The sequence below is a fragment of the Microcaecilia unicolor genome, chromosome 4, assembly GCF_901765095.1.
Source record: "Microcaecilia unicolor chromosome 4, aMicUni1.1, whole genome shotgun sequence".
NCBI classification, from domain to species: Eukaryota; Metazoa; Chordata; class Amphibia; order Gymnophiona; family Siphonopidae; genus Microcaecilia; species Microcaecilia unicolor.
Genome location: NC_044034.1, coordinates 178699891 through 178712351, shown reverse-complemented (window position 1 = coordinate 178712351; position 12461 = coordinate 178699891). Strand labels below are relative to the sequence as shown.

The 12461-nt window shown below is 51.2% G+C and overlaps 1 protein-coding gene across 2 annotated transcripts in view; it reads left to right on the top strand.

Annotated features, from left to right (window-relative positions):
- Positions 1 to 4709: 4709 nt before the first annotated feature.
- The window catches only part of LOC115468892, a 33148-nt gene continuing 25396 nt past the window's right edge, over positions 4710 to 12461 (top strand). For both annotated transcript variants that reach the window (XM_030201015.1, XM_030201014.1), the window contains exon 1: positions 4710 to 5143. In XM_030201015.1, the coding sequence (XP_030056875.1) occupies positions 4930 to 5143 (214 nt within the window). In that variant the 5' untranslated portion in view covers positions 4710 to 4929. The remainder of the gene's footprint in view (positions 5144 to 12461) is intronic.

The following is a 12461-nucleotide window of genomic DNA, read 5'->3' as shown; positions in this document are numbered from 1 at the left end:
ATGTGAGATTTGTAGAGAGAGATAGTGAACTTCCTTTGTTGCCCAGGTCCGGAGCTAGAACCGAGTCAAACCCGGGTTACACATGTTAAGGACAAAGCTGGTTTATTTCCTTCTTAAATGTGTTTACAAAGATAGGCAGTATCAGGAAACACATTTGAGAAACCTGAAATTGAATGAACCTCCCCCACCCCCCATAACATATGCATTAGAAAAAGTGGTTTGGAGGGGGGAGGTTGTTCCTGGAAGTTTCCTCCTGCTCTTTTGCACTTCCATCTCAATCAGAACCAGGCTATGATCTCCTTGCATGACCATTTATTCATAACTTCTACCTAAGCACCCCACCCCTCCCCTTTAAATTTAGAGCCTAACATTGCAACAGAAGTCCTCTGCCAAGATCCAGCACAAAGCTGCCACATTACCCATTCCAGGAGGTAGATTTGTTTTGGCAGTCCTGGATTTCTGCCAACCTCATCCTGGTGCACTATGGGACCTGCAGCACTGATTTCAATGGATAGAATCATGGACTACAAATACTACACTGCTTTGAGATGTAAGTTTAAAACCAGGATTGGCCAAAAAGACTTCCTCTCGGAATGAGTAACTTAGCAGCTCTAGCAGTGAGGGGTCCAAAATCCTGCCATTGATAACTTCAGTAGGTCCCTATCCCAGGGCCTGTGAGCCCAGGGAAATTTTCTGACTGGAGATGGTTTGCTGCCATATTGTGTGACCCCAAACATTTACAGACATTATTGAAAACAATAGCAAACTTATGAAGTTTATGATTGCCTGTGTGTGAGGTTTTTTATTTGAAAGCTTCCCATACATAACCAATATGCTTTTCTTTTTTTCTTTAACTTCTGGGGAGTCCTGGGGCATGAGTTGCAGCCTGCCAGTGCAGCACTCCAAGCTGTGGGAGGTTCAGTTTTTGTAAGGGGCAGGGCTCTGCCTGATCCTCAGGGCCCAGTTATGGAGGACCCCACAGCAGTGGCGTAGCCACAGGTGGGCCTGGGCCCACCCACTTAGGGCTCAGGCCAGTGGCGTAGCCAGACTGCCAATTTTGGGTGGGCCTGAACCCAAAGTGGGTGGGCACAAATTCCCCCCCCCCAGCAAAATTTATTCACACTCAGATGTATTTGTCACACAGGGTAAAGTTCTGCTTTTCAGTGCGTCCAATTTCAGACAATTTATTTAATAACCTATCACCCTTTTCAATGAGCTTTCAGAGGCCAAAACCTCCTGCCTCAGGTCAGTATAATGCTGTTACGGTATCCCCTCCTGACCTAAGGAAGGAAGTATTGGTCTCTGAAACTTTATTAACACCATATTACTTTATCCTAAATTAAAAATAAAATTATTTTCTTTACCTTTGTTGTATGGCCATTTACTTTTTCTCATTGTGTTGCTCCCAGTCTCTAGATTCTGCTTTCCTTCGTTTTCGCTTAACTCTTCTGTCAGGGTTTCCTGGCCATTTGTCATTTTTCTCTCCTTTTTCTTTGCTTTCTTCAATATTTTTCTGTGTCCAGATTTAATTCATTCTTACTATCCATTCTTTAATTTCCTTCATCTACTTATGGCTTTTCATCTTTTTCTCACCCTTGTTCTCCCCATGCCCCTTCCTCTTATTCTCCAATCTTTCACTACTCTCCCTTTCCATGCAGCAGCTCTCCTCTTTCTCTCCCGATCCTTACAGTCTCTCCCCATCCTTCCAATAGTCTCCCCTCTTTCTTTCTGCATCCTTCCATCGTGTCACCTTTCTCCCTACCCTTCCATCCAGCGTCTTCCCTTTCTCTCCCCATCCTTCCACCATCTACCCTCTCTCCTGATCCTTCTAACCAGTGTCTATCTCTCTCCCCTTTTCTGTTGTGTCCCTTCTCTCTCCACATCCTTCCAGTCTCTCTCTCCCCTTTTTCTCTGCATCCTTTCATCCATCTCCCCTCTTTCTCTGCCATCCTCCCATCTGTTTTCCCTCTTTCTCTCCGCATCCTTCCATTTTCCCTCTTTCTCTGCCATCCTCCCATCTGTTTTCCCTCTTTCTCGCCCCATCCTTCTGTTTTCCCTCTTTCTCTACCATCCTCCCGTTTTCCCTTTCTCTCCCCATCCTTCCGTTTTCCCTCTTTCTCTGCCATCTTCCCATCTGTTTTCCCTCTTTCTCTCCCCAATCTTCCGTTTTCCCTCTTTCTCTGCCATCCTCCCATCTGTTTTCCCTCTTTCTCTCCCCAATCTTCCGTTTTCCCTCTTTCTCTGCCATCCTCCCATCTGTTTCCCTCTTTCTTTCCCCATCCTTCCGTTTTCTCTCTTTCTCTGCCATCTTCCCATCTGTTTCCCTCTTTCTCTCCCCATCCTTCCATTTTCCCTCTTTCTCCCCATCCTGCCATCCATTTTCCCTCTCCGATTCAGGCCCACCATCCCCAGCTCCTGGAGCGAAACAGGGGCAGTGACGTAAGAGACAGGTGGAGCCTGCAGAGCCAACAGCCAATGCTTCGAGGCTGCCTGCGGTGCCGCGTTTTTTTAAAAACATTTTTTCTTGTCGAGTCTTAGCGTTGGCGCTCAGCTCAGTCAGCTGAGCGCTTCTTCTTTTTGTAGTGCCGGCCCTGCTGCTCATCAGGAAACGCAGCAGTGGCCGGCAATGGGAGCTGGCGCTGGGCGGGCCTGGGCCCACCCAGGCCCACCCGTAGCTACGCCCCTGGCTCAGGCCCACCCAACAGTAGCACATGTTTAGCAGTAGCTGTTGGGGATCCCAAGCTCCGTCAGCTGAAGACCTCCCCCTGATGGTAACGAAAACGCTACTCTCCATGATACTGGCACCTGCGCATGCTCAGTTTTCAGCGCATGCCTGCTGCAGACTGCCAAGGCGGAAAGAAGCATTTTCCCGCCAGCTGAGATATTTTTTGGGTGGTGGTTGGGGGGGAGGGGGGAGGAAGAACACTTAGTGCTCACCCATGTCTTGCCAGGGTTGCCATATAAAAAAAAAAATTCCCACACAAAACCGCCCAAAAACCGCACACACCCCACCCCCGACGTCATCAGCCCCGCCCCTTCCGTCATCACCCCCACCCCCGCCATCAACCCCGCCCCTTCCGTCATCAGCCCCACCCCTTCTGTCATCACCCCCACCGTCATCAGCCCTGCCCCCACCGTCATCGCCCTGCCCAATACATCAACAAACCACGCCCAAAACGTCACAAACCCCGCCTCTTTTGCCATTCCCGAAGGCCGAAAAACCGCCCCAAAACCCGCACAGAAAAAACAAAACGAGCCCAAAAAAACCGCAAACCGCCGTGGGCAAGTTTCCTGCAGCGGGTTGCGGAAAACCGCCCATCTGGCAACCGTGCGGCTTGCCTAGGCTCACCCAAAATCTGTTGTCTGGCTACGCCCCTGCCCCACAGAGGTAATAATAATAATCAGGGCTTTTTCTGAGGGGGTACTGAGCAGGGGCGTATCTGAACTGCGGCGGTAGGGGGGGCCAGGGCCAGAGAGGGGGGGCACATTATAGCCCCCCCCCCCCCCGCCGCCGCCGCCGCCGCCATTGCCGATCCCCCTCCCCCCAGCCGCTGCCATTGCTAACCCTCCCCCTCCGTTGCTCGCCTACCTTCGCTGGCGGGGGACCCCAACCCCCGCCAGCCGAGGTCCGCGTCCTCCTGCCGCTGCCGGCTGCCTTTGGTCCTTTCATTCTTCCATTGAAGCTGGCGCCGACGAAAAAGTTTCTTTTGAATCTGACGTCGCTGCACGTTGCACGTTGTACGTGCAGGACGTCAGACTCAGAAACAATTTCTGAGTCTGACGTCCTGCACGTACAACGTGCAGCGACGTCAGACTCAAAAGAAACTTTCGTCGGCGCCAGCTTCAATGGAAGAATGAAAGGACCAAAGGCAGCTGGCAGCGGCAGGAGGACGCGGACCTCGGCTGGCGGGGGTTGGGGTCCCCCGCCAGCGAAGGTAGGCGAGCAACGGAGGGGGAGGGTTGGCAGCGGTAGGGGGGGTCCAGGGCGAAATCTGCGGGGGCCCAGGCCCCTGAGGCCCCACGCAGATACGCCCCTGGTACTGAGTACCCGGCCCCTTTTCCATTGTCTGCTAAAATTGACCCATGGTCCCCAAGTTTTAAAGAAAGAGCTCAGGCTCTACACACCAATTCTGCTTTGTCATAGATTCTGTAACTGGTTGCAGGGGGACTGACTATTGTGGGGTGGATCCCTCAGTGTTCACTCCACCCCTGAAGGGTGGCCTTTTGAGTACCAGCACCTTTTTTCTAGAAAAAACACACTGATAATAATAAAACTCAAGTTACATATAGGAAGCTTTCAAATAAATTAAAAAGCTGTGAAATAACACGCACGCAGTCATAAACCTCACAAACTGTGTTTCAATAGCGTCTGCGAATGTTTGGGGGGTCACACAGAATATGTCGGTTGTGCCTGCGCGGGGCAGACGGCTTCAACTTTTTGACGTCATACGGCAACAGCTATCAAAGCCAGTTCTTTCCGCACGCCACATTGGGTATTAGCACCGGGCAGATAAGAGAAAGAACTTTTAGAAGAAAATTAAATAAATAAACAAAATAAACTGCATCTCGGAAGCGTGATGCAGGACGCCAAAAACTTCGAATATGGCCGCCGCCCGCCTCTAACCCCGTGACGTCATCAACATGTGCCATTGACCTCATCAAAACGAAGCGTGGGTAGACTGCAGCTGGCTTCGCTGTTGCATGTTAGCAGGGCTGATTATAAGCTTTGGGTTGCGTTTGGTAACATTGAGCCGTTTCAACCTCGGGAGACAAGTTTTTATGCCCATTAAGTTTGGGTTTAAAAATAAAAGAAAGACCAAAAGCTTTAAAAGAGCAGACATTCCCAGCAGACGTAAGACATAAAGAGCAAAAGCACCGAACAGAGCTCCTTCCTCTGATTTTTTAGCAACAGCAGTGAAATGCTCAAACATGATGATGAGACTGGTAGAAAAGGGCGGTGAAGCTGAGCCCAATGTTTTTCCTGGTGATGGAAGCCGAGGTGTGCCTCAGCAAAGAGGTGCAGGTTCCCCCAAAGCTTCGCCTCTGCCTTTAAATCTGTGGAGAGAAAATGTTCCAGCTCTTGATTCTGGATCCTGCAGGATGAGCAAGACAGAATGTACTGAAGTACATGGACCCCATGGAGGTAACCACCTGTGATCCAAAAGTGGAAAAAATGGGGTTCAGCAGGGCTGGATTAACACTATCCTGGGCCCTAAGCAAATATATGTTTGTGGGGTCACTTATCATGGACCCCCATTTACTTCTTTTCATACCCTTTCTCAAGAGTTGCTTACTTTTCACTCCTACATTTTCATTCAAGGTCTTGCCCCTCATTACTCCTCTCCAGAAGTAGCAGGGAAAATTGCACAATATAGTTGTGGGCGTGACAACAGTAATAGTTTGAGTGAGCACGGGAATTAGGTACATAATGCCACACTGGGAAAAGACCAAGGGTCCATCGAGCCCAGCATCCTGTCCACGGCAGCGGCCAATCCAGGCCAAGGGCACCTGGCGAGCTTCCCAAACGTACAAACATTCTATACATGTTATTCCTGGAATTGTGGATTTTTCCCAAGTCCATTTAGTAGTGGTTTATGGACTTGTCCTTTAGGAAACAGTCTAACCCCTTTTTAAACTCTGCCAAGCTAACCGCCTTCACCACATTCTCCGGAAACGAATTCCAGAGTTTAATTATGCATTGGGTGAAAAAACATTTTCTCCGATTTGTTTTAAATTTACTACACTGTAGTTTCATCGCATGCCCCCTAGTCCTAATATTTTTGGAAAGCGTGAACAGACGCTTCACATCCACCCACTCATTATTTTATATACCTCTATCATGTCTCCCCTCAGCCGTCTCTTCTCCAAGCTGAAAAGCCCAAGCCTCCTTAGTCTTCATAGGAAAGTCGTCCCATCCCCGCTATCATTTTAGTCGCCCTTCGCTACACCTTTTCCAATTCTACTATATTTTTCTTGAGATGCGGCGACCAGAATTTAACACAATACTCAAGGTGCGGTCGCACCATGGATCGATACGTCATTATAACATCCTCACACCTGTTTTCCATACCTTTCCTAATAATACCCAACATTCTATTCACTTTCCTAGCCGCAGCAGCACACTGAGTAGAAGGTTTCAGTGTATTATCGAGAACGACACCCAGATCCCTTTCTTGGTCCGTAACTCCTAACGTGGAACCTTGCATGATGTAACTATAATTCAGGTTCTTATTTCCCCACATGCATCACCTTGCACTTGCTCACATTAAACATCATCTGCCATTTAGCCTCCCAGTCTCGTAAGGTCCTTCTGTAATTTTTCACAATCCTGTCGCGAGTTAATGTCTTTGATTCCTTGTCATCAAGCAGATGAAGCCATTACATATGGGTTGTGTCCATCAACCAGCAGGGGGAGATAGAGAGCACTCAACTTTTCTAAGTGCCTCATGGCCAGCTAGCTCCACTGCCTCTTCAGTATTCTCTATCTCCCCAAGCAGGGTGGCTGCAGCTTCTTTGAGCTCCATCAAAATCTGCCTGGGGGTGGCTCCTGGCTTGCCAGTTGTTAGCCGGGGTGCTAGAGGCTATAGCAGCTTCACTTTGAAGGCACATAGGTTAGCCCTTTCCCTGCCTTACCCATGCCCCCGTGGATGTGGACATATTAGCTTGCTTTTTCCCTGTCCTTTCTCACATAGTGGATTCAGGCACATTGGTTCGCCTTTCCCTGCCTTTCCCACTTATCTGAGCCTCCGGAGTGTTTTTATTTACCTCTTTTGCCTCTGCTTTCCTCACAGCGTTAAAAAAAAAAAAGTCGCGTCGCGCTTTAGCGCAGCGATCTTGGAAAAGATGTTTTTTTCTTGAGATTCTTCTGCAGGACCAGAGCTGTGATACTCGGTCCAGTGAGGTAAGAGTGTTTTCTGACTCCTCCGGGGTGGGCCCGCGATCGGGACGTTTTTGGCGCGAACCGCCATTTTTGAATTTTACCGCCGTTTTTGGCGATGGCTGCGGACACTGTAAAGCGCCATTCTAAATGTGGCAAGCGCAAATCAGCAGCGGGGCTCTGTAATTCGTGCTGTACAGACGGTAGAGCCGGCCCGAGCATGGCGAGCGGCGATCTTTTGCGCTCTGAGCTGGCAGCGGATGCCATTTTGGATTTTCCATATGGCGCGGCCTCTGTTGCGACGGAGAGCCCTGAATCTGGGGGGGGGGGTCCTCTGAGTGAGGCTAATAATAGAGCTGATAGCCCTGGGCAGGATCTGGGCCGGTCAGGGAGCGGTTTTCTCCCCTGATTTTGTTTTAATGCTGCATAGGGCATACATGCTTAAACGAGCTCTTCCTCGGATCTTCGGACCCTCTGCCTGCTCCCCCCCCCCCCCCCCCCCCCGGTGGATTCTGGCCTTTTGGAGTTGGCTTTGCCTGTTTCTTATCCTCCTGATAAACGCAGAAGGGATAATTCCCTTTCTGAGTGTGGCGCACCCCCCTTCACCCCCCCCCTCCCCTGGTGGTCGGGCTATGAGGATTCTGAGGGGAGTACTTCTGGGGCTGAGGAGCCAGAGTCAGGTGCAGAATTGCCACAGGAGCTTGATGATCCATCTGCGGTGAGGATTTTCCACCGCGAGGAGCTGCCAGCGCTTATTTCAGATGCCTTACAAGCCCTCTCGATTGAAGATCCTGGGAGTGGCACAGCCTCCTCGGTTAATCCAAGGATGCCTAGTACCAGAAAGCCTGCTCGAGCCTTTCCTTTGCATGACTCCATCCAAGAGCTTATTTCGGCTCAATGGGCTGACCCCGAGGGACCTTTGAAGGTTGCCAGGGCTATGGGGCAATTATACCCTCTGAGTGAGGAACATTTGGCTCACTTTGCAATGCCTAAAGTGGATGCCCTGGAACTACCCTCCCTGTTGAAGGAGGCGTTGCCCTGAAGGATATTCAAGACCGTAGGCTTGATTCAGCTCTGAAGCGGGCCTTTGATTTGGCAGGTCTCACTGTTCAGGCGTCTGCATGCAGTTGTTATGCTGCTAGAGCCTGCCTGGCTTGGTTACAGCAGGCAGTGGAACAGCCCAGTGATGGAGCGGAGACCTTATCTGAAGTGGCTCCGCGGATGGAGTCGGCCTTGTCCTTTTTGGCTGACGCCCTTTATGATATGGTCAGAGCTTTGGCTAAGCAAATGGCTGTAGCAGTGGCGGCTCGCCGCACTCTTTGGCTACGACATTGGGCGGCGGGTAACTGGAGAATTGAATCATCAACGTGCTATAGACGTAATCTACTTAGATTTTAGCAAAGCTTTTGACACGGTTCCTCAAAGGAGGCTCTTAAATAAACTAGATGGGCTGAAGATAGGTCCCGAAGTGGTGAACTGGATTAGGAACTGGTTGACGGACAGACGACAGAGGGTGGTGGTAAATGGAGTTCGCTCGGAGTAGGGAAAGGTGAGTAGCGGAGTGCCTCAGGGATCGGTGCTGGGGCCGATTCTGTTCAATATATTTGTGAGTGACATTGCCGAAGGGTTAGAAGGTAAAGTTTGCCTATTTGCGGATGATACTAAGATTTGCAACAGAGTGGACACCCGGGAGGGAGTGGAAAGCATGAAAAGGGATCTGAGGAAGCTAGAAGAATGGTCTAAGGTTTGGCAATTAAAATTCAATGCGAAGAAATGCAAAGTGATGCATTTAGGGAGTAGAAACCCACGAGAGGCGTATGTGTTAGGCGGTGAGAGTCTGATAGGTGCTGAGGGGGAGAGGGATCTTGGGGTGATAGTATCCGAGGATCTGAAGGCGACGAAACAGTGTGACAAGGCGGTGGCCATAGCGAGAAGGTTGCTAGGCTGTATAGAGAGAGGTGTGATCAGCAGAAGAAAGGAAGTGTTGATGCCCCTGTACAAGTCGTTGGTGAGGCCCCACCTGGAGTGTTGTGTTCAGTTTTGGAGGCCGTACCTTGCGAAGGATGTTAAAAAAATGGAAGCGGTGCAAAGAAAAGCTACGAGAATGGTATGGGATTTGCGTTCCAAGACGTATGACCAAAGACTTGCTGACCTGAACATGTATACCCTGGAGGAAAGGAGGAACGGGGTGATATGATACAGACGTTCAAATACTTGAAAGGTATTAATCCGCAAACAAATCTTTTCCGGAGATGGGAAGGCGGTAAAACGAGAGGACATGAAATGAGATTGAAGGGGGGCAGACTCAAAAAAGATGTCAGGAAGTATTTTTTCACGGAGAGGGTGGTGGATGCTTGGAATGCCTCCCGCGGGAGGTGGTGGAGATGAAAACGGTAACGGAATTCAAACATGCGTAGGATGTGCATAAAGGAATCCTGTGCAGCAGGAATGGATCCTCAGAAGCTTAGCTGAAATTGGGTGGCGGAGCAGGTGGGGGGAAGAGGGTTGGTGGTTGGGAGGCTAGGATAGGGGAGGGCAGACTTATACGGTCTGTACCAGAGCCGGTGATGGGAGACGGGACTGGTGGTTGGGAGGCGGGAAATACTACTGGGCAGACTTATACGGTCTGTGCCCTGAAAAAGACAGGTACAAATTCAAGATATGAGTTTATCTTGGGCAGACTAGATGGACCATGCAGGTCTTTTTCTGCCGTCATCTACTATGTTACTATGTTACATGGCCTCTAAGCAAAGGTTAGTGAAGTTGCCCTTTCAAGGCCTTCTGTTTGGTGAGGAGCTGGAAAACATTGTTAAAGGCCTGGGGGATTCCAAACCTCAGCGCTTGCCGAAGATAGGCCGAAGCCTTCCTCTAAGGGTCAGGCGGTCCGCTCCTCTTACAGACCTCGCTTCTGTAATGCTAGAAGGTACCACCTAGGGCGTGCTGCTGGGTTCACTTCGCGTGCCCGCTTTCAGCAGAGAAACTCCTTTCGCTCGGACAAACGTTCCGCAGCTGCCGGTTCAAGGCCTGGAGTTCAGGGGCGACCCTCTCAATGATGGTGCGCCGGCCCTCTCCTCGTTTCCTGTCATCGGAGGAAGACTTTCCCTCTTTTTCGAGGAGTGGGCCAAAATCTCCGCAGATCAATGGGTCTTGGACCTGATCAGAGACGGATACCGAATAGAATTCGATGCCCCAGTGAGAGACGTGTTTGTGGAGTCCCGATGCGGTTCTGCTGCCAAACGGGCGGCGGTAGAGGAGACTCTGCACAGTCTGTGCCAGATAGGGGCCGTGACACCGGTGCCTCCCGCCGAACAATGTCTAGGCCGCTACTCCATTTACTTTGTGGTGCCACGAAAAGGCGGGTCTTTTCGCCCGATCCTGGACTTAAAAGAGCTAAACAAGGCCTTAAGAGTGCGGCATTTTCACATGGAAACCCTGCGCTCCGTCATTGCGGCGGTACAGCCAGGAGAGTTTCTCACGTCTCTGGATCTGAAAGAAGCTTACTTGCACGTTCCAATTTGGCCCCCGCACCAGAAGTTTCTGCGGTTTGCGGTGTTGGGAAAACATTTCCAGTTTCGGGCCTTGCCTTTTGGCCTCGCCACAGCTCCCCGAACCTTCTCCAAGGTAATGGTGGTAGTAGCTGCCTTTCTCAGGCGAGAGGGTATCCGGGTTCACCCGTACCTAGATGACTGGCTCCTCAGAGCAGACTCAGAAAAAGAGAGTCATCTAGCTACAGCCAGAGTGGTTTCAGTCCTTCAATCTCTGGGCTGGGTCATCAAAGTTACCTGACCCCCTCGCAGTCTCTAGAATATTTGGGGGCCAGGTTCGACACAGCCTCGGGCTATGTGTTTCTTCCCAAACAAAGGCGGTGCAAGCTTCAGAATCAGGTCCATCTGCTCCTGAGGATGCCCCGCCCGCGAGCTTGGGACATTGTCTAGCTGTTGGGATCGATGACGGCCACCTTGGAAGTGGTGCCATGGGCGAGAGCGCACCTGAGACCTCTACAGTATTCTCTACTTCAACGATGGTCTCCAGTAACTCAGGATTATCAGTGCAGACTTTCTTGGCTCCCTGCGGCCCGCCTCAGTATGGAGTGGTGGCTCTCGGACAGCATGTTGCGGCGGGGAATGCCGCTGGCGCTCCCCGATTGGTGTCTAGTGGTGACAGATGCCAGCCTGAAGGGCTGGGTGCACATTGCTAGGGGAAGCATGCCCAGGGTCTGTGGACGCCTGACGAGTCGGAGTGGTCTATCAACCGCCTGGAGTTGAAAGTGGTGTTTCTGGCTCTTCTGGCCTTTCAAGTGACCCTGGAAGGATTGGCTGTCCGAGTGATGTTGGACGACAGCAGTGGCCTACATAAATCGACAAGGCGGCACTCAGTGCAGAGCTCTAGCCGCGCAGGTCGAACAAATTTGCCACTGGGCCGAGCTGCATCTACAGTCCCTGTCAGCAGCTCACATTGCAAGTCAGAGCAACGTGCAAGCCGACTATCTAAGCAGGCATCAGATCGATCCAGCGGAGTGGGAACTAGCAGACGATGTATTCCTGCAGATGTGTGCCAAATAGGGCAAGCCAGTGATGGATCTTATGGCGACCAGTTCCAATGCCAAAGTCCCGTGCTTCTTCAGCAGACGAAGGGATCCTCGCTCTGCCGGGTTGGATGCCTTGGCTCAACCCTGGCCCCTGGGCTTGCTGTATGTCTTCCCTCCGTGGCCCTTGATAGGGCGAGTGCTCCTGCGGATTCGGCTGCATCCAGGAGAAGTGGTGCTCATCGCCCCGGATTGGCCCAGGAGGCCTTGGTATGCGGACCTCCGACAGATGCTGTTGGAGGCTCCCTTTCCGTTACCTCTGGTTCCGCACCTGTTGTCACAGGGTCCAGTGGCCATGGAGGACGCCTGCCGCTTTGGTCTTATGGCATGGCGATTGAGAGGGCGCAATTGAGAGATAAAGGCTACTCAAATAAGGTAATTTCCACTCTCCTGCAGGCCTGTAAGCGCTCCACTTCCGTGGCTTATGCCAGGATTTGGCGCCAGTTTGAAGTCTGGTGTGTTTCAAGAGCGCTTTCTCCGTTGCGGGCTCCTGTCTCACCGATTCTGGACTTTTTGCAGGATAGTGTACACAAAGGCTTGGCATATAATTCCCTGCGGGTGCAAGTGTCAGCATTGGCCTCCCTGCGTGGCAAGGTTGAAGGCGTGTCCTTAGCTGCTCATCCAGATGTGGCACGGTTTCTTAGAGGGGTGCTTCGGCTCCGTCCTCTCGTGTGGGCACCTTGTCCAGCTTGGAACTTGGGGTTAGTATTGAAGGCCCTTCAGGGGGCTCCCTTTGAACCACTTCGGCGTGCTTCAGAGAAAGATTTGACACTGAAGGCCGTCTTTTTAGTGGCCATTACCTTGGCAAGACGGGTGTCAGAGCTCCAGGCGCTGTCCTGTAGAGACCCTTTTCTGCAATTCTCAGAGTCAGGGGTCACGGTTCGGACCGTGCCTTCCTTCATGCCTAAGATGGTTTCAGCGTTTCACCTAAACCAGCCTGTTTTTCTTCCCTCCTTTGTTGAGGAGGTGTTTCCAGGTTCATTTGGGCAGTTGCACCTT